The 26367-nt window shown below is 39.8% G+C and overlaps 1 protein-coding gene across 1 annotated transcript; it reads right to left on the bottom strand.

Annotated features, from left to right (window-relative positions):
• Window positions 1–1373: 1373 nt before the first annotated feature.
• NPEPL1 (aminopeptidase like 1) lies at window positions 1374–25440 on the bottom strand. Its single transcript, XM_031951688.1, has 12 exons — window positions 25099–25440; window positions 23358–23543; window positions 21850–22017; window positions 20621–20710; window positions 19493–19574; window positions 18325–18467; window positions 17620–17697; window positions 5784–5884; window positions 4451–4574; window positions 3925–4101; window positions 3010–3120; window positions 1374–2307 (listed from the first exon to the last, which is right to left on the bottom strand). Exons 1-12 carry the CDS (start codon window positions 25246–25248, stop codon window positions 2152–2154), a joined length of 1566 nt encoding a protein of 521 aa, XP_031807548.1. The 5' UTR covers window positions 25249–25440; the 3' UTR covers window positions 1374–2151.
• Between the last annotated feature and the right edge of the window lie 927 nt (window positions 25441–26367).

Here is a 26367-nt window from a genome sequence, read left to right as displayed (position 1 = left end):
TCCAGAAGCAGAAGGAATTCCATATTAAACTTCAGGCTGTGCCCTGCAAGCCCAAATAAGGCTGAGAAGGCTTTTACTTAGGCAAAGTAATTCATAGCTCATATTTAGGTCTTTAAGGTTTGCAAAATGCTACAGATTGACAGATGAAACAATGCCTCTTTTTATCCATCTGATGCTCACAACACTTCTGTGTGGTCGGTGCTGTTACTCCTCACACGAAGGCACTAATATTCAGAGGGTCACAGCCATAGATTCAGAGCTGGAAAAGCTCTTGGAAATCATCTAATCCTTTATTTTACAGATGAAGAAATTGAGAAGTTAAATGACTTGGAGTCCTAAATAATAGGTAGCAGAAATAGGACTGGCCCCTAAGCTTTCTGCCTAAATCCAAGAGCTCCCTCTACTGTGCTACATCTTCTCTTTATGTCCAGGTTCTCTAGGTTAGTATCTGGTCATGATTCAAATCCAGGTCTTCGTGACTTCAAATTCAAAAGCCTCTTATGCTATGCTGCCTCTCAAAGGTCAAGGAGACTTAGGGCACAAGAAGCCTCAAATAACAGATTTAGACTAACTTCATATTGGCAGGATTCCTGAATTCTGAAAGGGTTAACTGAGCTATAGTCCAGGACCTTTTTGTACCTGTAATCATTACTTAGTCTCACATAATTCAAAACGACCAAATAATGTCCTTCAGTAAACTTTGCCACTGAAAACTCTCTGAACCAGTTATTAGAATTCATGTTGCGAAATGAAGCTAAACAGACTAGCCCAGAACTTTCAAGTTTGTTCTCTATATGCAAACTGATTAGGAAGAATCAAAGAAAGCATCGTCTCAGGACTGGAGATTTCAGGGAGATTGTCATAAGCCACTTCTCTGGGCACCTTATTGCCAGGCCAGTCCTGGATCCCTAGTTTTAAAACATGGGTGAGGGGTTAGTCCATAATTCTCACAAAGGAAACAGGGAGTTGATAGAAGACACAAATTAATTCTGAGCACTTATTTTATATAATCAATGGTATTCTCAGAGTCTCATTTTCCAAGAGGACCTAATTCTTCTAGGATTCTTAACAATTCCATCATATGTAACTTCAACCACATGAGCTCTCCATTCATGCACAGGTAAATCCATCCATACTTAGTAAATAGTTCAGCTAGTAGAATTACTTTGGACAAAAAGTCTATTCTTGATGGGGATCCTTAGGAAGATTGGTATGACAGAAACTCCATTCACCAGACTCATACATTAAGCTTTTCCATTTTGGTAGAATTTGCCAGAGCTAGTTCTCTGATAAATATACAATCTTGGAGAGCTCAAGGTCACCCGTACACCAATATGATAAAAAGACAAAAGTCAAAAAATCAGTCAGAGAGGGATGATGTATTTGAATTTAATAAAATCTTAAGTAAATTATAAGTAGCCAGAGCAAAAGAATCCTTTCACTCTGTAGATGAAACTGATTCTCAAGTCTGGATCCATCATAGTTAATATTTTCTGTCCTTCCAAAGGGAAGCACTAGCTGAAGACGTGGCCTGGCCTAGGCTCTGTGCACCTTTTCTCTGGGCAGCAGGATAAAAGGATAGGTAGAGCACTTCACAGAAGGTGAGAGACCTGCAGCCAGCAGTGGAGGCTATGATGTGCTAGGCATTGGGACTGCTGATGCTAGAGATGCAACCAGGGTAGCTCCTTCCTCCTGTCTGCATTTTGAGAAGCAGAAGCTTTCTCAAGAACCTGAGTCAGATGACCTCATGGAAGCAAAGTGAATAACTCTTTGCTTGGTAGCTGCTTTGCAGAACCATAGACTCAGAGCACAGAGAGGCTGAAGTGAGGTCACAGCAAAAGGTCATGCTCTCCTTCTTTTCTTGGGAGTTAGTGAAGTTTGCAAAAGCCAAGGGAGCCGAATTGTTAGGTAACTGTGTGAACCAGCAACTCACACAACAAGAAGCCCAAACAACCCCTGACCCTCCCTTCCCTCCCTCCTAACCCCCCAAACCTCTTAAAAAGTAGGAAGGAGCAATTTCATCACCATGACAGTAAAAAATCCCAATCTCTAATGCGGAATTTTGCAGTTGCTTAAAATTAATCAGTGCAAAGTGAGGTAAGAGACCCTACAGGTGTCTGGGCCCTGGGGGTGGGCTAAGGTAGGAAAAGATCACACTAGGCGCCGCCTTTTGCAGTCTCTCTCCATGTCTCCCTGAGGATCTGCATCTTCACCTAAAGGAGATACCATGTTCAGGAGCGGATCTTCAGAGGCTCCACCAAAGAGAGACAGCAAGAGAGCCACACCGTAGCCTGTAGCTCGTTCCCCCTAAAAGCAAACCAGTTACACGACTGAGTCAGGAACATTGAAGGTGTTATATAAATATCATAAAGGCAGTGATTTTGCTGTTGCTACTGAGAATCAAGTCACAGTAAACCAATTTTAAGTTTTCTTTGGATAATCTATGACTATTTTTCTTTGAGAATAAAAATAGCTATAACAGGTTTATAGCAAAAAGCTTCCTTCAAGAATGACCATTTTCTATTAGGCAAAGAAAAGTTGAACTCAGCTTGTCCACATCACTGCCCTTTTTCCCCCATCTCTGGCTTTCTGCTGGGCCAGGAATATAGCAGGAGTTAGGCCTCTAACACACTGAAGATCATACACTGAGGCATCCCAGTGGAGGAATCACAGGTCATGTGTCAATTGTTTTGTTCCAGGGAGACTCAACTCCAGTGGAAACCACTCACAGTAATGTTGAATTACTTTGAATGAGTCTTTAAGATAGAACATGCTTTGGGTTAACTTGAATCATAACCAAAGAGCCAAAAACCATTGCAAGAGTATGGAAGGAAAAAAGCTTTGACTGAAAGGAAAAAGGGAGGTTTTTGCATGAAATGTAAATATAGGATAGTTGAAGAAACAATCTAAAAACAAATCAAGAGACAGGAAGAGAAAGCAAAGTCAAATAAACCTATAATGATGAGGCATAATTTAGGAAGAAAGGGTAGAGAAAGTTCAGATACTTACTGCATGCACTGGGGAAGCGATATCCAGGTGGACCCATATACCAGGCCAGTCAAAGCCAATGTGGGAGGCAATGAAGAGGCCAGCACAGGAGCTGGGGCTGTTGTCTCGGTCCTGGAAAGAGTTTAAGATATTACACTGTGCAGAGAAGTCTTACTGATCTGCAGAAGGTAGGTGAGAATTTATAAAAGATCTCATAATTCTTAAACCTGATCAGCTGCAACAAATGAGTGACAGTTTTCTGGTGCTACTATAAAGCTCCAGAGCTTAAATCTATTTTGCTCACTCCCAGGAAGTATGGATACCATTGTCTTGGGAAATTCATGCCACAGTAACCCAGATACAAAGCTCCTCTACGTTAAAAAAAAGTTTTACTGATCACTTATAATTCTAAAACCACCAGGTTGGGGAGTGGGGAGAATGGGAACACAAAGATTTCCTACCAGAGAGACAAAACACATGCAAAGACAAACAAGTCTTCAATCCAAGATATACCACATGCCACATGTATACCTAGGTTACATCAGCATCCCTATTTTCCTCACTCCCATCTCTCTTTGCTTGTGCTCTTCCCCTGAATCTGGAATATCTTTCCCTCCACTCCACTTATCCTTTAGAACAAGAAACCTTCACCTAATCACTATGCTTCCTGTCCACTCTAGTCAGCCCTACTGAAGAGCAACTATTCCCCTCTCCCCTTATCCTTGTTCCCCTACTAGTTCTTAGAACTATCCAATCATAGCATGTCTTTCTCAGGCATATATGTATGTATGTTTGTGAACTTATACTCCTCAAGGGAGCATCCTCCCTTTTCTGTGTGTCTATTCCCTTATCAAACTCAGCTCAGACACCATGATAACCTTATATGAGTCTCAGTCAATGATGCTAATTTGATTAAGATTCTGAAAATGAACTTACTGCCACTGAATTCTTCATATCTGCAACAGCCGAAGTAAATTCACTGAAGTGAAGTTCTGGGCAATAGACTAGGGGGTGCACCAAGTCCCCACAGTTCCTCCCAGCTTTCACACATGCTGTTTCCCACTCTTCACTATTGGTGAGGACAGCGGCGTGGTACTTCCCTGTGGCAATTCCCTAGAATTGTGGGGAGGGGAGAATAGGAAGAAAGCAAAAGAAAGGCAGAGACAAAAAACCAAAGAAACATAGAAAGGGACACAGAAAGGGATAGAAAGAGAGAAGATGGCCTCACCTGTCTGTAGCAAACAACAGACTTCTTACCCAGCTTCAGTCTCAAACAAAGGTTTGAGACACAGAAAAAACAGCAGCTTCCCCTTCTCCCCCCACTAGACCCCAAGAAATTCCACTTTCAAACAAAGGGATGCCTTTTAGGACACAGGGAAGAAGTGAGTCACAGGAATGGCAACCCAAGCATTAGGAACATGGGGCCAGAGCCCTCTGCAGTAACCTGCCCTGCCTCCTCTACCTGAGCTCCAGTAAGTGTAGCCATATCTAGAATGATGTCAGCCCCTAGGTCCTTGCAGGCATAGGACACTCCATCAGCAAGCACCAGTCTGCCTTCAGCATCTGTGTTGTTGATCTCCACAGTCCTGGGGAGATAGAACTCATTCTAATTCTGTAATAACATTCTATGTCATTTACAGGCTCCCTGGGAATGGAAGTACCTAATGATAATCCCTTCTAGCTGCATGGAACAAATCTTAATAATAGGATCTCACACGATCTTGACCACAATCCCAGTGAGCAGATATTGTGATGCCCATTTTACAAATGAGGAAACTAAGTCTCTGGAAAGTTAGGAGGCTTGTCCAAGAGAAACAGAAGGTAAAAATGAGACTAGAGCTAATGTCTTCTGAATCTGAGCTCAGGGCTGTATCCATGGCACCACACTACTTCTATTTAGCTTAATTTGAGAAGGGTCCTCCCACCTCAAAAAGGTATCAAGTCAAGATGTTCTCAGTCTTGCTGCTGCCTGCCCCCTGGACAAATTTACCTGCACATAAATCAGCACTTTAGAGCCAAAGTTATTTTTGATGGTAACTGTAAATGAGGATACCATAGCCATACAATCTCGAAAAATTCCTGAATCCAGAGTCCTGGTTTCTAGTCTTGGGTCTGTGAGGACCTGTTCTGGTTCTCCGAGTATACCACCTGCTATTATCTACATCTTAAGGAAAAAGTAAGCCGACAAGAAAACACTTTGGCAATAAAAATGCCACATCAGCATTTTCTAAACTATCCTACAAAATCCTGATATGCTGTGATGTGACTAGGGGTACTGTCAGAAAAATTTCAGTCCTAATGATTATTCCCTTCTAAAATATTGAATTATGAATATTATGAATCAATAATTATGAATCAATTTTTTAAATGCTTATTATGTGTTTCTATAGGCAGGCTGAATTCTATTATTCCATTTTTCTTTGACCATCTTTTATCACTAGAACATTTCATAGCCCCAGCTTTGTGGTCACTGGACAGTCACTGAAATGTTCTATGCTTTAATTTCTTCAGCTGACAGGGTAGGGGCTTCTGGATCTACCAATTCTATCATCCTAACAGCACCTACAGAGTCAGTCAATAGGATGTAAAGTATCCAAAATAACTCACTACCAAATAAGTTTATAGACACTGTGCTATGAAAATGCAGAGGATTATTAATAGTTATGATACCTCTGACAGAAACTGGTGATGAAAATATGCACTGGATAAAATGGGGAGAAAAAAAAAAGATTGAATGATGAATACAAAATTATATGGGAAAGGTGCATTCAAGGAAAGTATGGAGACAACCTTACTTTCCTGAGTACAGCAGGTGAATGTCATCAGGTCTTGTTGCATTCGGCCCCACAGAGTTCTCCGCCAAGCAAAATACAGCATGAAGATTGTCTTTGAAGCCCTGAAAGAAGGTACATTTGATGATTGGGAGTAACCAGAGTGAGATTGTTTACATCCTGTCAGGACTTGGTTAGAACATCCCTATATCATGCTCAAGCTTTATTTTCCTGCTGGCCTCCTCAGTCCTGCAGGGAACTTCAGAGGGAGTAAGGCAGTGGGTATGAAAATCAAATGGGATTTTTAAAGTCCAAACATTCATGAGAGACAACTTCCAAAAGAAGCTGACTACATGGAAGATTAATCATCCAAAGTCAAAGAGTTTTTCTGAAGCTGAAATGAAGGTGGGGAGTGAAAAGACATGAATTTTTAGCTTGGCTTTGCCTCTCAATCCATGTTTTTTCCTTAGTAAAGAAACTAAACTGAGAGCAAGCAAGAGTAGATTGGTGTACCACCTTACTAAGAGTGTTCTCTTAAAACATTGTCTTGAAGGAACCATTTCTCATCTACCTAGATTAGAAATTTGGCCCATGGCCCTGACAAAAACAAAATGCTTACAAAAAAAAAAAAAAAAAAAAAAAAAAAAAAAAAAAAAAAAAAAAAAAAAAAGATCTGTGCCAGAATACCCTTGAAAAAGCCCACCTAACTACTTTTCATACCCTTCCCTCATACTGAGCTAGGAGCAACCTCCATGCTCTTCCCAACTCTGGAATGCTTTCCCATAACCAAGAATCCTCTTGCCAGCTTCAAAAGGCTCTAAAATAAAGACTAGTATCGGACCAAAAATTCCTCCTTGTACCCAGGGTTGACTGTTGGCTCAACTGCAGATGTGAAATGTAGCTACTAATCTCACAGGAATCCTCTGCTGTCTCAAACTATCATGAGATGCAGGTGGAACATATCCCATTTTATAGATTGAATCTCAAAAGTTAAGGTGACTAGTCTAATAATGGAACAAGCTCAGAAGCTGAAACTAGGGTTAAGTTTTTTACGATGAAGTTGGAGGCTCTGGGAATGTGACCCACAGAACCAGCAAAGACAAAACACATTTTAAAATATGTCCTAGACCCCAATGATTAAGTGACCAAAGAATATGAAAAGTTCTCCAAAAAAGGACTAAAAACTATTAAGAATCATAAAAAGAAACACAAATCTAAAGAACTAAGATTTACTTAATACCCCACAACTGCAAATTGGAAAAGATGACAAAAAAATAGGAATAATCTTTTGGTTGTGTAAAGAGAGATGTACAAATCAGTGCTGGTGGAATTGCAAATTGGTACAACCATTCTGGAAATCAATCTAGGAAAAAAATGACCAAAATATTCATGCCTTTCAGTATGATTTTATGTTTACATAGCCCAAGATCAGAAATACAAAGAAAAGTTCCACATATACCAAAATATTTACAGCAGCACTGTTTGTAATGCCAAAGAACTGAAGAAAAAAAATCGGTATTTATTGATTGGAAAGTTCCTAAATAAATTAGGTCACACTAATATGACAATATTATTGTACCATTAGAAATAAATACCCAGATAATATGGGAAAAACTTAAGAGCTGATATAAAATGAAGAAAATATAACCAGGAAAATAATGTACACAATGACCATAACAATGCAAATGGAAAAAAAACAAGTATCAAAATTGAATGGTGAAAAATTGTAATGAACAAGCTTGGTTCCTGAAGAAAAGATATAAAAATGTACCTTCCGCCTTTCTTTGCAGTGGTGGGGCACTGTGGAAGTGGGACAGAGAACATAAAGTCAGATCTGACTAACATATAGATTCGTTTTCTCAAATTGCCCTCTCCTTTCCAATTTTGTTCCAAAGACTAGCTCTCTGGGTGGGAGTGCAGGGAGCAGGGAGCAAGACAATGAGAAATGAAAAACAATGTAAAAACAAAAGACACCAGGAAAAGTTCAAAATAAAATTTATAGTGGCTCCACTGTGTCCTATTAGAAGACCTAGATAGATATCTCCCTCCCCTTTAGGAGGAGGCAGGAAGGGGTTAGCAGTTCTATAAAATGTTCTGGGATACATGGCTATCCTATAATGTGCTAATAAACATCATAAGCAAAAACCAAGTGGAATAATTTCCTTTTAAAAATACATTAAAAGCCCCAATGGATGTATTATAATATTATAAGGCATCTTTGTTATTCATTGAGATAAATTTAATGCAAGGCTTTCAAAGACAAATTTAATAAACAATAATTAAGTGCCACAGTATGCAGAATACTTTGCTAGGCTCAAAAAGAAAGCTTATTTGAGACATCATTTCTGTCCTTATGAAATGTACAGTCATGTGTGGGGTGGGGTGGGGAGGAAAGATGTTGGAAGAGAGGCAGAGAGTGCTAAGAAAAAACACATAAGTACATCAAAGAGGTCCAAAATGCATACATGAAATATGCCAGGAAAGGTCATCAATGAAGAAAACTTATGCTTCTTGGAGCAGGTGGTATTTGAGTTGTATTTTAAAGGATGAATAGTGCTTCACCAAACAAATTCAATCCAAAAGATACTTAAAGTTTCTACCATGTGGCACTGATATAAAGGTAAAACAAAACAAAACAAAAAAAAAAAAACAATCTTTGATCTTAAGGACTAGAGATAAACTAAAGGCTAGTTTAGAAAGTTAGTTGGTTAGAGGATATAGTCCCAGAATTAGCTCTTGAAGGATGTCAAATATTTTTAGAGGGAAAACTTTTAGAGGAAGACATACAGACCAGCCATAGGCAAGGAATGGAATGCACAGTTCTGGGGAAAAGCCAGGAGGCTAATTTGGCCATAATGCCCAATGTGGCTGATCTGGGCTGGAATCCTTGGAATGTAAACTAAAATCACACTGGCGCAGACAAGATGGCAGATTGAGGTCAGACACTCAAGCTAACCTCTCCCAGCATTCCTCTCTAAACAACTTTAAAATAATGTCTCAAATCAAATTATGGAGTGGCAGAGCCAACAAAAGGTCAGATGAGACATTTTTCCAGCCTAAGAAAACTTAAGAATTGACAGGAATATTAAGAAAATTTAAGGAGGCAGAAAGGTTGGAAGCCTTTCTGGAACCCACATGTGTGGTGGCAGCAACAGCAAGTACAGTAGTAGTGGCACTTTCAGAAGCTGTCAGCCCAGAGATGGTAAGAGGATCAGACAACTAACTGGTCAGAAAGAGATTACAGGGGACCCTTTGCTGACACTGGCTACAGCTGGATCTGACTGGTAACTCTACTGCTCATACACAGTTCTGGGTCACAATTCCAGGGTGGAGAGGAGTTCCAGGGTGGGGGTTGATTACAAGGGAGCAGGGGCACCTTTTCTGAATGAACAGAGCACAAACCAGAAAAGTAGTAAACACACTTCTCCCAGGATCATATCATCCTGGAAGCAACAAAAACTTGCGGACTCCAGAACTAGCTCTGAAAACAGAAGTACAAAAATCCCTGAAGTTTGAAAGAGAACTTTCCCACCCCAGGCAAGCAGAGCCCAATTTGAACATAAAGTACAAAATCAAAAAATAGAGGAAAAAATGAGTAAACAACAACAACAGTTACTAAAAAGAATCTAAACATAAAAAAAAAGCACTCTGGTGGCAGGGAAAGCCCAATATACAAAGTTAGACCAATATTTTTAAAAAAGTTACAAAGTTTCAAAGACAAATGTTAATTGGACCCAAACCTAATAAGAATTCCTGAGTTAAAAAAAAAAAAGATAACCACGGTAGAGGCAAAATTGAACAAAGAAATGAGTTTAAAGGAAAATTAACAGCTTGATAAAAAGAGCACAAATAATACTGAAGAAAGAATACCTTAAAGAAGAGAACTAACCAAATAGTAAAAGAGGGACAAAAATTCACAGAACAGAACTTAATAAAAAGCAGAACTGGCAAAAAAAAAAAAAAAGCAGAACTGCTTAAAAAGCAGAAAAGGGGGTATTAAAATTCACAGAAGAAAAGAAGTCCTTAAAAAACAAGGATTGACTAAATGGGAAGAGACACAAAATCTCCCTGGGGAAAAAAAATTCCTTAAAAATTAGAATTGGATTGGACAAATGGAAACTACTGACAATGAGAAAAAAGAACACCTTAAAAAGGGGAACTAACCAAATTGTAAAAGAAAGACAAAAATCCACAGAACAGAACTCCTTAAAAAGCAGAAGTGGCCAAAAGGAAAAGAGGGTATAAAAATTCACTGAAGAAAAGAACTCCTTAAAAAACAAGAATTGACTAAATGGGAAGAGATACAAAATTTCACTGGGAAAAAAATAATTCCTTAAAAACTGGAATTGGACAAATGGAAGCTACTGACTTTATGAGATAAAAAACAAACAAAAAATACCAAACAATGTAAAGTCAAAAGAATGAAAAAACAGAAAATGTGATGTCTCATTGCAAAAATGAGTCTGAAAAATAGATACAATAGAAATAACTTAAGAATTATTAGATTACCTTAATGTCATGATCCTAGCCTTCATATTTCAGAAATTATCAAGGAAAACTTGATATTCTAGAACCACAGAGCAAAACAGAAATTGAAAGAATCTCCTAAATGTCACTTGAATGAGATCCTAATATGAAAACTCCTAAGAATATTACAGCTAAATTTCAGGGCTCCTTAATGCAATTAGGCAGAAACAATCCACAGTTAGGATCACACAACAATTTGCAGCTTCCACATTAAAGAAAGGGAGGGCTTGGAATATGATTATAGGAGACAAAGGAGCTAAGAATACAACCAAGAATAACCTATCCAGCAAAATTGAATGCAATTCTTCTTAAGAAATATAGATATTTAATGAAATAGTAGGCTTTCAAGTGTTCTTCATGAAAAGAGCAGAACTAAATAGAAAATCTAATATTCAAACAAGGGAAGAGTAAAAAGGTAAACATAAAAGAGTAATTATAAGGGACTCAATTAAGTTAGAATGTTTCATTCTTACTTAGGAAGATGATACATGTAACTCCTAAGAACTTTTATCATTATTAGGGAAGTTAAAAGGAGTTCATATAGAGGACACGAGTGTGAGTTGAATATGTTGGAATGATTTCCCCCCAAAAATGAAAGGGTGAGAAAGAGACGCACTGGGAGATGAGGAGAGGATTGGTAGAATGGGAAAAATTTTCTCACAAAAAAGAGATGCACAAGAAAGAGTTTTTACAATGGAAGGGAAAATGGGGCGATAGGATAGGCAATATTTGAACCTCACTCTCATTGGAATTGGTTCAAAGAGGAAAGAATACACACACACACACACACACACACACACACTCAGTTGTGTATAAAAATGTAAGTTCCAATAAGGAAATAGGACAGGAAGGGGATAAGGGAAAAGGAGGAGGGATTTTATAAGGGAAGGGAATTGAGGAAAGCAGTGGTGAGAGGCAAAACAGACTTTTGGGAATGGATAGGATAAAAGAGAGAAAAAGGAAGAAACAGAAGAAAATGGGATGGAGGAAAATACACAATTAATTATCATAACAGTAAATGTAAACAGGATGCTCACCAATAAAATGAAAGTTAATAGCAGAATGGATTTGAAATCCTATGTTGTGTGGTTTCAAGAGACATTATACAGAGTTAAAATAAAGAGTGGAACAGAATCTAATATGTTTCAGCTGAAGTAGGCAGGGGTGACAATCATGATCTCAGACAAAGCAAAAGAAAAATATAACTAAATAATCAAGGAAACTACATTAGGTAAAAGGTACCATGGATAATGAAGTAATATCTAAAATTTTACAGCAAGTTTCTCTGATAGAGGCCTTCTTTCTCAAATATATACTGAATATAGAAATGAGCCAAATATATAAAAATAAGAGCCATTCCCCAATTGATGAATAGTTAAAGGATATAAATAGGCAATTTTCAGAATCAGAGATCAAATCTATCTATAGTCATATGGAAAAAATGTTCTAAATCACTACTGACAAAGCAAATTAAACAATCCTGAGGTGCCACCTCACATTTATCAGAAATGACAAACACTGGAGGAGATGAAGTCAGTAATGAACTACTGGTGGAATAGTGAATAGGTCCAAATCATTGTGCAGAACAATTTGGAACTACATCCAAAGGGCTATAGAACTACGCATACCCAACTATACCACTACTAGATCTGTATTCCATAGAAATCAAAGAAAATGGACCTCATTTGTAGCACCTCTGTTTGCGGTGGCAAAAAATTGGAGATTGAGGAGATGCTCATCAGTTGGGGAATAGCTGAACAAGTTGTTGCATATGATTCTGACAAGGAGGCCGTTTTCAGAAAAATATAAGAAGACCTATGTGAAGTGATGCAAAGTGAAATAAGAAAAAAATGAAAGATCATTGTGTACAGACAATACTATAATGATGATCAATTGTGAAAGACTTGGGAAATAATGATCCAAAATAAAGGACTCAGGATGAAAAAATGCTATCCACTTCTAGAGGAAGAACTAATAAAACTCTGAATGCAAACTAAAATATATTTTCTTGCTTTATTTCTCTTGCTTTATTTTGAAATATGACTGATATGGAAATATATTTTGCAAGATTTCACCTGTATAACTGATAGCATATTGTTTACCTTCTCAATGGGTGGGAATGGAAGTGAATTTGGAACTCAAAATTTAAAAAAGGAAAGAATGCCTAAAATAATAAAATAAAATGTTAAAAAAAAATTTTAAAGTCACATTGGGAAAGATTTTAAATAACAAACTGAGCTATTTGCATTTTGTCCTAGAGAAGATAGCAAGCTGTTTATGGTTCTTGAGTAAGGAAATGATATAATCAGACCTATCTTTTAGTAAAAAGATATTAGTAGTTTTACTAAAGGTGACTAAAGATGACTAAGCTTACTAACAGTGACTCCATTTACTAAAGGTGACTAGCTTATAGGGTCTGGACATTGAGAGTTCCACTTAAGAGGCTACTGAAATAGCCCAGGCAAAGGGCCAAAAGGATCTGTCATTTGATGGTGGCTGTATGAGTTAAAAGAGAACACAATAAACAAATCTTAGTTAGGAAGAGGGAAGAACTGAAGATGATTATAACAGCATTAACTAGAATTCCTCAAAGGGTGATAGTAATATCGCCACTCATTTCATAATCCTGTTCACAATTCCTAAGCTTTTTGGACTTATTAAAAAAATATCTGTAAAAATGACTTGTTTTGAGGAAAACATAAGTTACTTTCAAAATCTCAATGCTGAAATAACCATCTTATTTTGTTTTGTTATATAGTTAATTTTTAAAAAGAGAGGTATAACAACTGATCAGCGTAAAAATGATAACTGAACCTATGAATATAGACAAGATCACTGAGCAAAGAGATGATGAGCCAAGACAGAAACTGGAGAGCACACTTCAAGTTAGGGGGCAGGACATCGATAATGATCCATTAAAGGGGACTGAGTAGTGAGATGGGCAGGAGAAAGTAGTGAAAAATAACGAGGAGGACATAAAACAGAAGGAGTTGTGAACAGAAAAGTCAAGGAGTATGAGGGTTTAGAAAAGGCCACAAAGTTTTACAGTAGAAAGATCACTGGTAACTTTGAAGAGTGCAGTCAGAAGTCAAAACTAGAAGGAAGTTGAAGTGTGAGAGGAAAGCAAATAAAAGGAAGAAATGTAGAATTTTGTTTGATTTTGGTTTTTTTCCCCTTTAAAAGGGAGGTAAGGACAAGTAGCTTGAGCTGATGTAGGACAAAGGTGGCTCCGGCTCATCTGTAGGTGGCAACAGGGAAGATGTCAACAGACTAGGAGAAACAAAGTTGGGATAGAGGGAAAGGAGATATTCCAGAGTCCAGGTGAATGGATTATTTATTATGGGCAAAATATAGGAAAAATATAGAAAAGAACAGGGGTATTAAGAGGCACAGCTAAAAGATAGGGGAGATAAATAAAATAAAGTTGAAAACAGGTAGGTAGGCTGATCAAAGATTATACAGGGTTTTGAGTGAAGAGTAATTTGAATTTTCCTTGGTAGGTAATAAGAATGTCACTGAATGTTTTTCTGTGGAGGAATGACAGATCTATATATAAGGAAGATTATCTGGTTTTTGGTAAAGAGAATGAATTGAAAAGGGGCAGAGAATAGAGGAAGCCTATGAAGAGATTATATCAAGAGTCCAAAAAAGGACGGTTGAAATGAAAATAAGGAGAAAGGGATGTGTATGTGAGATACCACAGAAGTAATAGGATTTGGCAACTGATTGTGTATGAAAGCCAAGGCAGATAGAAGAATCAAATAAAGACCTTGATATCCATATATTCAGCTCCTCATCAAGATTCTTTCCCTCAATGTCCAGTAAAAGGAACAAAATGATCTGATAAATTCATCCATCCTTTAAATAATATGTTGCCTTTCTCAGAGATTACTGTATATGTAAAAAGAGATCGTAAGGACAGAATGTAAGCTCTTTGAGAGAAGGAACTTTTATTTTTGTCTTTTTTTCTCCAGGGCTTAGCATAGTAGACAATTGGTTTTGATGGAGCAATTGGGACAATTTAAGTGACTTGCCCAGGATCACACAGCTAGTAAGTGTTAGTTTCTGAGAAAATTTTTAAACTAAAGTCCTCTTGATTCCAAGGCCAGTGCTTTATCCACTGTGTGATCTAGCTGCCCACTTTTTGTTTATTTTGTTTTGTTACACAGTAGGCTCTTAATAGATACTTATTGATTGATAGCAATGGTTCAGATCAAAGAAATTAATCACTAATAGTGGGCTTTTAAAAATCAGCATCAATGAACTTTTCCAGACTTCTTCATTTTGCTGATGCTAAATTCTGAAAATCCAGATTTCTATAAAGAAGGAAAATGCAAGTTAAATGGCTACTGGTTGTTGTGCCCTCCCAGATGAGTTACACTCATTGAACTTCCACCGAACTGACATAATAAATGTCTCCTTCAACTTCCTCATCTTGGCCACATATCAGAAAACCAAAGTTACTACTTTCCAAAGAAGTATCACAGTGAACAGAGTCCATTCTAAGTTTAGACCTCATTTTACTGAGAAACTTTTTGATAAACTCACTAAATCAAAGAACCTTCACAAAATCATTGGGTAATTCACTGAAATATGAGAGAAGGGAAGGAAAGATAAAAACTGTTAAGGCTCCATCCTTTATAGGGTTATCTCAGGTGCTTCCTTAGATGTCTGAAATTAGATTCTTTTAGGTAGATAAAGCATCACAATTTTCACAAGGTAGAAGAATGCATTAAATGGATAAGATCTTTGAAACCAGCCAGTCAAATTTAATGGACAAGAAAACTTAATTCTGCAGAGGGGAAGTCACTTGTCCAACATCATTACATACATCAGATTCCATTTCTAAATGATCAAAACTTTAAATTGCTAACTATATAGCAAAACTAAATTGCTAACAATAGAATTAATGAGATCTAACTATATGTCTCATTACTCTTTTATTTATAACCTTCCACCCTGCAGTACCTTCTACAAATCAGTACTTATATATCTAATATAATAAATCATTCAATATCAGTATTTTTTAAATGTCTTATAAGTTTGCCTGGGAAGAAACACTTCCAAGCCCACAGGGGAAGTACAACTATCCATGTTCACCTTCATTTAAATGCAGCAGTCTCTTGGTGCTAGAACTCTGCATGTAATTTACAACTACTAGAGATGGGAAATTCTATCACATTCGTAACTGAACTAAGATATTCTCTAGTTCTCTCCAGTCTGGTTTCAACTGTAGGTCTCTAATGAGTAATCCACAAGGTTTACATTTTCTTTAACATCAAATGGGTCTGCTATGGTTTCAATACAAAGTGAAAAACATAATTCAGGGCTGAGGAATTGGAATTTGGCTACTGGCCACATCCTGTGCAGATTTCCCACATTAATCCAGAAGGATGAAGGCTCTTTTGAGCCTCCAATACTTCTTGAAGGGAAATCATTGCTCAGTAAGTCTAAGTTATCTCTAATTTATAAGGGAGATAAGGGCCCCTTTGGCTGCATCAGAATATTTTCCTTCGGAGTGGTTCCCAATTGCTATTTCTAGCAGCAGCTTTATGCTGATCTCTTTCCATTTGGCCAGGGAAAGAAATTGATAGTCAACCCACTGCTGAACCATGAAGTGCTGGCAAAGAAGTTCTTAGCCTGTAGGCTAACCCAGTTGCTCAGACAAGATCATTATCTACTTCTAAAAGCCCCCTTCTCATTTGAAACCAATAGTTTTTACATACAATTTATTTGGAGAGGAATTAAATAAATGCCAGGATTGAAGGGAGCAGTCTACTTTGGTCCAAAAAGGTTTTTTAGGATTAAACTTAATATCCTCTAGATAACAGAAGACTCATTCTGAAGAATGAATTTTAAGTAAGTTTTTTTTTTCCACCAGATTAATTTAGAAACAAGTATGCTGATGTCCTTTTGACTGGGGAAGAAAATCTGTAAAAATTGGTGACAAACACCATAGGCCCCCAAGGTACTTGCAACTTCAGTGCATATTACTGGATCGATCCTCAGGAATGAAACTGAGCCGTGCTGGCTTTTCAACAAGGCAGAGTTCTTGTTCCTTCCCATGTTGTGTTTTAATAAAGGATTGTGACTGATTAGAAAGGCTGGTGTTTGATTTGAGAGGACAGTGGAAATCTTTGGTGAATGATAGCTTGAGAATTTAGCAAATGATGTTAATTAAAAATTCTCCATATTTAATTAGCTCTCAAAGCTAGGTATCATAATTGTTAATGAGCTGGGCCTGTGTTTGATTTACATTCACAAGCTTGGTTTTTCTAGACCTATTGTCAAGTTACAAGTTAAAATGTTTCCTGGGTTTTCAGTTTAGAATTTTAAGCAGAATAACCTCCTCAGGTCTGCAATTTCCCCATCTGGAGGAGTAAGCTTTCTTTCTGTTGAACCAGATACCTATCATTAGATTCACAATTCAATCTCCTAATGCTGATGTAGACTTAAAAGATAAGTTATTATTGCTATTCACCATCTTGAGTCAATCTAAAGCAGTGGTTTTCAAACTTTTGCTCTCTGTATCTTCATGTTGCTAAAAAACTATTGAGGATCTGTTCAAAAAGTTTTTGTTCACATGGGTTATATTTATAGCTATTTACTATATTAGAAATAAAAAATAATTTTGAATTTGTAGACCCTCTGAAAGGGTTTCAGAGACCCCAACAATTCTTTGGACTACAGTTTGAGGACCACTGATCTAAAGTTTACTGCTGGGGCCAGGAGCTACAAACATCCCAGCTCTGATACTTACTAATCATATGACCAAGGATGGATAAATCACTTCATTTCTATCAAACTTGAGCTAATTCTTACATATTTCCTCATAAAAAAGTTCATTATTCATTAAAAAGTTCATTGTTCATTAAAAAGTGAGTACTTTACAACCCTTGAAAAGTTTAGTTCAATTTTGACAAAGACAAGAAAAGGACGAAGTAATGCACAGGTGTCTGGAACAGAAATGGTTTCCAGGCTTAAGAAATAAATGAAAATTGAAAATCATCTAGTCCAAATGTTTCAACACAGGGTGTAAATGCAAGGAAACTTATTGTAGAATGGTTATAGGGAACCAGTACCAAGGCTACTAGCTGCATGTCATGGAGGAATCGTCCCACTTGCCTAGTCTCATTTCCCTCTGGAAGATAAGAAGACTGAATGAGATGCCTTCCCAAAGTTTCTTCCAGCTTTAAAGGTCCAAAATTGTGCCACTGTCATCACTTCCTGTCACTGTCACCAAGTGTCAGGGCTTAGATGTCTGGGTAGATAATAGCAGAGGTGCCTACAAAGCTTCCTCACTACAGGATGGAGACATCTAGACCTCACTTACTTGTCTAATGGCAGCTCTAAAGGCTCCCAGGACAGCTGCTGCTCCTCCACAGTCACGCTTCATGCCAGGCATGGTGGTCTGTCAGCACAGAGGCAAGGAGAACAGGTAAAAAACTAGCCACAGTCCTAAAGCCCACTTAAGACCTCAAACACATAGTCACAGGTAAAGTCCTACCCTCACAGGGTCCTTTCCACCTCCCTCAGTTTTCATGTAATAATTCTGTGATCCCCAAACCACCTTTCTCTCTAATGACTTATAGAACTCAAGGTAGCAGCAACCTCACTGAGGTCCCAAGCAAAACTAGGAACAGAACTGGAAAAGGAAAAGGGGAGAGCATTGTTTTAAACTAGCAGCTTTGTTACCTCAAGCTCATTACTAGTTACACTTCTGTCTGGGCTATGGGGCACTTGGCATGAGCAGAGTTCTGGGCTATGAAGAAGTTTCAGTGGGGGCCTACAATCAAAAGAAGATCCTCCCCAAACTATGAGACTGCTGTGTCAGAAACAGAAAACGGTTTTAAAACCATCAACTCCTCAGCACGGGCACTGACTCAAATGCTGATGCCCCTTATATCCTCTTCCCAATCCAGCTCCTCAGAAGCATGTTCCAGACTCCTGAGGCTCTAGAATCAGAGGCACCTCAGACAAACATGCCCTAGAGATTCTTGCCCCAATATAGCCCTCAAGGCCAGTCATAGGATCTCACCTTCCCTTTAATGCTGAGTCCCCCGGTGTCATAGACAATGCCTTTACCAACCCATGCGATGGTCTGGGTGGCACCCTCAGGCATGTGACTGAGAACCGCCAGTGCAGGGGGGTGCACAGCAGCTTTGCCAACTCCATAAATACCTATTAGACAGCAGAGAGATCCATTTATGAAGCCACCACCAACACAGTCCTGACCACAGTCACTGGCTCACACTTATAGACATTCAGGTATGTGCATATTGTTTCTCTCAACAGATTCTTGAGGACAGGAATTGCTTTTTTTCTGTCTTTGTAATCAAGTATCTAGCACAGTATTTGGCTGTTCAACTATTAATGTTTAATAAATACTTTGATCAAACGAGGGTCTAACAAAAATTCTCTCAGGCCATCTGGGGTGAGGAGTTACCTCTCAGGATCTTTGGATTCCCTTTTGAGCATACTCACAGTGTGGTTCAAGGGATGCAAACTCATATACAAAGGGAAATTCTGAGGTCACCTCCATCTGGTCTATTCCAGAAACTATACAATATATCCCCAAATAGCATTCTACACAAGAGTGTCAAACTCTCAACCTGTTGAGGACCAGGTTAAAACATAGTTAAGAAATGTTTAATAAAATAAATGAAAACACGATGTTCATTTGAAATTTTCTAAGTCAACAAGTACCTGAAAAGATCCATTTTTATTTGAGTTTGACATCACTGGGCTAGACTCTACTTACAGACCTCAAATGAGGTGAAACTCACTGCCTCCTAGGGATGTCCCTTTTGGAAAACACTAAGTTACTTGATCCATATCTAATTCTGTCATCCTAAGCAAAGTACTTCCTGGGGCCAAATCTGCTGCAGATAAATTCTTTCTATTTTTGCTCTTACCCCTCCCCCTCCATTAAAAATGACATGGAAAATAGAGATCTAAACAGGATTTTAATGCTCAATGGAACAAACAAACCTTCAGAAAGTAAGTGATTGCCTCTCTTCTCTTACAGGATTTGCTCTGGCTTACACCAGAGGTAGGCATATATTTTCCTTCTGATCTGATGTGAAAGGTTGAATAAAATGCCTTTGTGACAACCTAACTGTGTGGCTGACATACCCAACTCAGTAGGGAGTTGCAACTAGATGCATTGAGGCCAGTCCTTGGCAAGAATTCATCATGGGACCTACCTCCAAAACCTCTCTGCTTTAGTTCTTCATCCCGGATGATGGTTGGAACTATCCCCAGGTCTTTTCCAACTTTTTTAATTTCCTAGAAGTTTTTGTGGAAAAAGAAAAAAAAAAGCTAAAGATGGATTCAAACTTACTTCTCTGAACACAATGAACTCTTAAATGTTTTTTGAATGGTTGAGAGCACCTGCTTCTCCATGCCTAGCCAACAGTCACTAACAGTCATACAGAATCCAAGGACAGTGGGGTGGCTTCAAAAAGGAGGATGCTCATTTCTTTGAGTTGGGCCAAGATTAAACACTAGAGGGAGATCATGATGCTTTTAATCCTACCAGGGGAATCATAAGAATGACTACCACCTCTAAAGGCCATGGCACCCAGAAACCAGGAGAGTAAAAGCTTTGGAACAAACCACAGACTCTGTATGTTTACCTGAATGAGAATGCTGATTCCCCTTGCCTTCCTAATCCTCCTTTTTGTGTCTCCAAAGAGTCTCACTTGGGCCCTCTTGACTTCAGTTGTGTTCCTATGGGTTATATCTCCCAACATCCCAACCAGACAGTAAGCCTTTCAAGAGCAGGGACTGTGTCTTCTTACATATATGGATGCTGGAGATGGGAAGAACTTTAGAAGTCCTCCAGATGGCAAAATCAAGGTCCAGAGACTTGCCCCAGGACTCAGAGAATTGTCCTCCTAGGACTATGGATTGGAAAGCTGGAAGAGACCTTAAAGGTCATCTTAGCTGAACCCTTTCCCTCTGTAGGTGAAGAAAACGAGGCTACAAGAGCTTGTGTTCCTAAATGCTATGCCAGGAATTGACCTTGACTTCCGACCCAGCTCCCTCTCCCAGTGCCACAGAGGCTGGGCCAGAACTACCACAAGGTCCCTACATGGCTGCACAAGTACATGCTGAGTGTTCTCAGTAACCAAATCTAATTCCCTGTGCACAAGAGGTGCTTAATAACCGTTTGCTGATGACTATGACTACTCTGAGGATGAAAAAAGTTTAATCAGTCAGGAAGCTTTTGGTAAAGTTGCCTTATTAAGGTACCATTCTCTTACTCTCACTCCATCAAATTGCTTCTCTTCCCTCCCTGAAGCCCAGTGTGCCATGATGGCATAACAAACCTCAAGGAAGTTATCCGTGTTCATTTCATTACAGGGTGTGTCAACAATTCGGGCAGCCAGCCTCACACCTTCAGTTGCACTGGTCAAACACTGGAAACACAGAAGAGCCACAAGGATAGTCAACCAGAGGATAGCAGAATCAGCTACCTATTAACTAAACATACACAACAGCTGAAGAACAAACCTCAAAGTGAACATGTCACTAGACAGGTTATCATTGATTAGACTCCTTGAGGAAAGAGATGTTTCAAGTCCTCCCCACCCACCACAGATTCCCATCTCTTTCTAACCCCTGATATTAAGCTGGCCACAGCATACTGAATTGTTAACACAACTTAAACAACAGGGAAAAGATATGTGTTTTGTAAAAGATGGAATTCAGTGGAACAGTATACCTGAAGAGGAACCTTTTCCTCAAGAAACAGGGAAAGGAAACAAATTATCTTTGCTCCATGCTGATTTGGAAGAAGTCAATGTTAAAAGGAAAAAGAACAGGGGAATGACTCTATGACTTCTAATGAAAGATAGGAGGAAAATGTGGAAACTGGTGAGTTTCCCATCAATTTTTGTGGCCTCTTCCTGGCAAGCATGACAGACCATGCATTGGTAAGGCTCAATCAACCCCATGCCCATTCTCCAATTTACTAACAAATTTGATGAATTAGTCTCAGTTCATACTGAGTTAATTTTTTTTTTTTTTAATGAAAGGCTTATTTGCATTTTACAATTTAAATATGAAATATGTCTATGTAACCTTTTCACCTCTGCCAAAATGCCCCCACTATCTTTCAATTCAAATACTTTTTAAGGAAAATGAGTGAGTTTCTTTAGTGTATGGTAAATAGTAGAAACTATCAACATGTTGAAGTCACAGATGTTATTATGAGAACTATCCTAGCTCATCTGACCCTGTTATAACAAGTCAACAGTACATAATGCACTAACAATACAAAAGTCATCTCAAAGGTAACAAGAGACATTTTCTCTCTGAAGGCCACTGGTAGTAACACCCTAGCTAGAAAAGAGCAGATGTGACAATTCTTTTTTTTATTAGAAAACCAAAGGCCCAAGAAAGTCCAGGAAGCTGTACTCTGAAAAGGCCTTTTTGATTTCCTTAGCTCTTCCTAGAGAAAATGAGGACAATTATTCCCAAGCCATGAAAAGTCCTAATAATGATTATCTGTGCCTGAACTGAGATCAAAATGAAATAATTGGAATCCAATACTCACTTTTAGAGTAGTCACTTCCACGGGGCCATTGTTTTGACCGACCAGGAAGAACTCCACAGTGACAGTCTTCTCTGTGCGTCTCGAGGCACTAGATCGGTGTGTGAAAAGGGGGAAAGCTCGGGCCAGGGCACAAGCAGATGCAAATACTTCTGATCGTTCACAGATCATCTGCAACACAAAAATGTGGAAGTGAGAGAGGAGGGAAGAAGTCAGAATGTGATTGACTAATTCCAGGGATGATGAATATAAAATTTTTCTTTTTTTGTATTTTGGCTTTTACATATGAATCACATTCCTACCCCACTGGCCAAAGCTCTTTGAGGCCAAAAGCTGTTATTTTTTTTTAAGTGAAAAAAAGGATTTATTAAGCACATACTATGTGCACAGAACTATATTAAGTGCAAGGGATACAAATAGCAAAGTAAGGTAGACTGTCTTATTTACCTTTTTATTTTGCTCAGTACTTACAACAACAAAGTTGACCAAAGCAGAGACTTAATAGATGCTTGCTGAATTATAAGGGGGAAATCTTCATTTAAGATATGAGAACGTAGCCCTGACAAGAATTTCCAATATAGGAATGTAAGTGAATTTTGTTAACTGTGGTGAAGAAAACCAAAACCAGCTATTCCAATCCATGTCTTGATGAGCCAGATGAAAAAAGAAAATCTAGAATACAAGAAAATGCAACATTTCCTACTAAAAGTGAATTCTCTTGCCAGTACTCCCTTGGACAATTAATGGAAAAGTATTTCATTTTTAATTGAATTATTATTTTTTCTTTCTGAAAAAAGTGACATGAAGAATAAATCATAGAATTACAAAATTGTGGACCCTGAAAGCCATCTAATTCAACTGAATGACAGTGTAGTGAAATCAGCAGAGCCAGGGTGCTTGGCACATAAACATTAAGCATTATCTAATAAACAATAAATTTAATCTAGTAATTTACAGGATGACCATGATAATGTAAAAGAAAAGAACTTTGAAAGACTACAGAACTCTGATGCTTTGACCAATCATGATTTCAAAGGAGTGGTCATCTTTCCTCTTGGCTGAGAATTGAATAATAAAGTGCAGAATGAAATATATATTTTCAGCCATGGCCAATCTGCTGATTTAGTCTGAGGGGGAAGGAGAGCAAAGGTTGAATCAATGCAAAATGACATAAAAATGGAAAGAAAGCCAATAAAACATGAAAAAGATGCCAAGGAAAAAATTTTAAAGTCTAGAATGTGAGAAACAGAACAATTTTGATACTCTTGTTAAATTTAATAAATATTTTAAAAAAACACCTACATAACAGAAGATCACAGTTTCTTATATCATCCTCTTTTTCTTTTGTTCTTTGAACATGGGAAATGTTTGTGCTCATTATTGATTGTTACTCACTGAACAAATTAGTAATTAAAAAAAAAAAAAGTGAAACTTCTCAAGGGAAAAAACAAGCAAAACCCAAAAATCTGCCCATGCCTAATTATTTCTTCAATTTTCCAGGATTTACTTACCAAAATACATCTGTTGGTCCCCCCTGGAAGGCAATTTCTTACAAGACGGGTGATGAACTGGGCTGCTGAGGGACTATTGTGCCGACTCACTCGGGAAGGAAGTGCTGCCACTGTGGCATAGTTCAAGTAGAGAGGACAGCTGTCTGTAGGATTGGGATTGAGTGTGCCTAAAGCAGTCTGCCAAATCTGTTAGGAGGGTGGGACAGAGAAAAAGAGAGTACAGACATGAAAAAATCAGAATGCCAGGAGTAAGAAACATTCCTGTATGTGAGACTGTGCTCTTCTAAAAGGCCATGCATTTTCACAGTTTCCCCATGGCAGCCACTGTTTGGCAATTAGAGAGATATATCACATCTTGCTGGAGTTAAGTTTCTTTCCCCATCAAGTTCTTTCCCATCGTGGGATTTAAGCAGATGCCTCTGGTCAAAATTAAAAGGCCATGATGAGGCCTGGTTTCTAAATTTTTCTAAATTACAAATGGTTTGAGTCATGTTAACTGATGTCTTTGGAAGGAAGGAGCCAATGGCTCCATTCCAAAAATACAAGTTGAAAGCCAGATCCTGAAGACTCCAAAATGTAAAATCAGATAGCAGAAAAACTTCAAAGCTGGGCCTCTTGTAACAGAACAGGAAAATCCAAACCCTTTAGAAACTCAATTCTTGGAGAGACTCAAATCTCAGGCTTTTTTCTCCCTCCTTTTTTCCAAGTGACATTAAAAGAGGAAGAAGGGGAGGAGTCGGTCTGGGTGACATCACTCACATCCTCAAAGTACCTCAGGACTACAGATACCCTGGAGAGCAGCTTACCCAAGCAGAAGGCAAAACCAGAAAAAGAAGGGGGAGGGGAAACTATGTTTTGGGTTCAGGGTTATCCTGTTCTGAGCACCCAACTCAGGATTCCACAGAGATGTAAAATTGGGTGGGGGCTGGGCTTCCCCCCCCCCAAAAAAAAAAAAGAAGAGAAAAGAAAAGATAGAAGAAAAGAAAAGAATCAAAAAGAAAGAGAAATGGTTCCTTATGTAAAAGGTCAGGGTACCCAGTAGAAAGAACATAGGGCAAAGAAACAGAAAATAAGGCTCGTGGGCCCAGATCTCTTTGGCCTAAGTTTCTTCGTCTGTAAAATGAAGATAAGACTTAGTGCCCTCCCTATCAAATAGGGTTAAAGTGAGCATGTGTCTGGAAAGGAGGGCTAAAAAGCTGTATACAAAAGTAAGGGGTTCCAGCGTTAGGGGAATGAACATTTCTTTCAAATCACTTCATCCCCAACCTCACCCCGTACACAGAGCCAGAGCAGAGGGGAGTGTCCGGCTTGGACCCTAGGCCTGTAAAGAGGGCTGCAGATAAGTCCTAACCATCAGAGGGGCTGGGGGGGGGGGGGGGGTGTTACGAGGGGCCGCTTCCAAGGGCCACAGAAGAGCCCTCTTTCCTCCTCCTCGGGTCTGGGCCTTCCCCTGCACCTCCGACCCCGGGCGGTCAGCCCCTTGGGCCGGAGGGGGGCTGTAAGGCCGGGGGGAGTGGGGATATTGATGGGGGGGGGGGTCCCTGTGGCCCCGGAGTCGATGGGTCGGTGAGACTGAGAGAGGGGCGCATAGTGGCCCTTGGCCACAGTGACAGCCTCCCCCCGAGAGCTCCGGATGGAAGGAGGGGCGCCCGTGGGCCCAGGGTAAGACGCGGGGCCGGGAGGGAGAGGCGGAACTTGGTGCGCGTAGCCCCGCCCGGCCCGGCCCCGGGCCCCAGCTCACCTCCTCGGTGACCCGGGGCTGCAGCTTCCCGCGGAGGTGACTCCAGGGCACGCGGTGCAGGTTCTGCAGCTGGCCCAGCAGCAGGACCGGCCGGCTCTGCGGGTCGGCGTCCCCGGCACTCGCCACGAACTGCAGTCCCACGTTCGCCATCTTCGGAGCCCCGGCCCGCCCGGGCCCCACCGCGGCTCCAGCGCCGCCCCGTCCCTCGGTGCCCGCCGGCCGTGCTCCGCCTCCCCCTAGTTCCCCCACCGGCCGGGGTTCTCACGCTCGCGAGAACTCGGGCCCCGGCCGGTGAGGAAGGGGACCCGATGGGATGGGTTCTGGTGGAGGGGCGGGGCGAAGGAACGGGGCGGGCTTCTCCAGGAGAGTGGGCGGGGCGAATGGATGGGGCGGGCTCTGCCTGAGGGGGAGGGGAGGATTAACGTGGGAGGCGGGGCGAAGGAACTGGGCGGGATGCTAGGAAGTGGGGCAGGGCGAAAGAGGGAGAGTCTTCTGCGGAGGAAAACTGGGAAGAACCCCTTTTAGGAGCGCAGAGCAGGGTGCAAAGCGATCTGGGAAGACTCTCTTGATAGATGGGCCCTGAGGAGGAATCCGCGAAGGGGGTAAATGAAGCTAGGCCTGCGCTTTCCTTTGCTAGGGGTTCTGGTGACTTTTGCAATTACATCTAAGGTTTAATTTGCAAGAGGGGCAGGGCAATATACCAGCTCTGGTGGGGTCAGGTTGTCAGGAGTGGAGGTTTCTCCTCAGTAGGATATGAGATGCAAGAGGCTGACTTGATTTATTGAGTAGTTTTATAGAAAGAAGAAAAGTGTATGAAACGTAGTCTTGTCTGCAGTTGGGCTTTCAGTAACCGCTTCTCGATAACGCCAAGGCACCAATTCCAGGAGTCTGGAAAGGACAGAAACTGGAGAGAATAAGCCCTTTCTTTAGTCTTCAAAGCCAGATGTGGAGTCCTTTCTTCCCATCCCTCTTGGAATATTTGGGGAAACCATAGCCTCAGGTTTTTCCCAAGGGCAGCCCCAATTTCTGATCTCCTATGTCTCCCATATTTCACTTTTTGAGTTGGAAAGGTGGACAGATTGAAACAGATTCTGATCTAGAGTAAATGAAGAGCAGATAAAAATTAGTCGCTCCCTACCTCCACCCCGCCGCCCCTTTACCTTCCCTTGCAACATTCTCTAGCTCCATATCCCAGCTGCTACTTCATTTTTTCTTTGCCTCTACCTATCGCATTCTCTAGCCTCACTTCAAACGTTTAAAGCACCTGGT

This window comes from Sarcophilus harrisii, chromosome 2, assembly GCF_902635505.1.
Source record: "Sarcophilus harrisii chromosome 2, mSarHar1.11, whole genome shotgun sequence".
Lineage (NCBI taxonomy): Eukaryota > Metazoa > Chordata > Mammalia > Dasyuromorphia > Dasyuridae > Sarcophilus > Sarcophilus harrisii.
The sequence above is the reverse complement of the archived record's forward strand: the minus strand, read 5'-3'. Positions and strand labels throughout refer to the sequence as shown.

Coding starts and splice junctions, on each gene's coding strand:
- NPEPL1 (XM_031951688.1), bottom strand. CDS start 25,248: ATGGCGAACGTGGGACTGCAGTTCGTGGCGAGTGCCGGGGACGCCGAC. Junction 18,468..19,492: donor AAAGCAGAGAGGTTTTGGAG/GTAGGTCCCATG, acceptor GCTGTCTAATAG/GTATTTATGGAGTTGGCAAA. Junction 3,121..3,924: donor ATATGAAGAATTCAGTGGCA/GTAAGTTCATTT, acceptor AACTCTTTCCAG/GACCGAGACAACAGCCCCAG.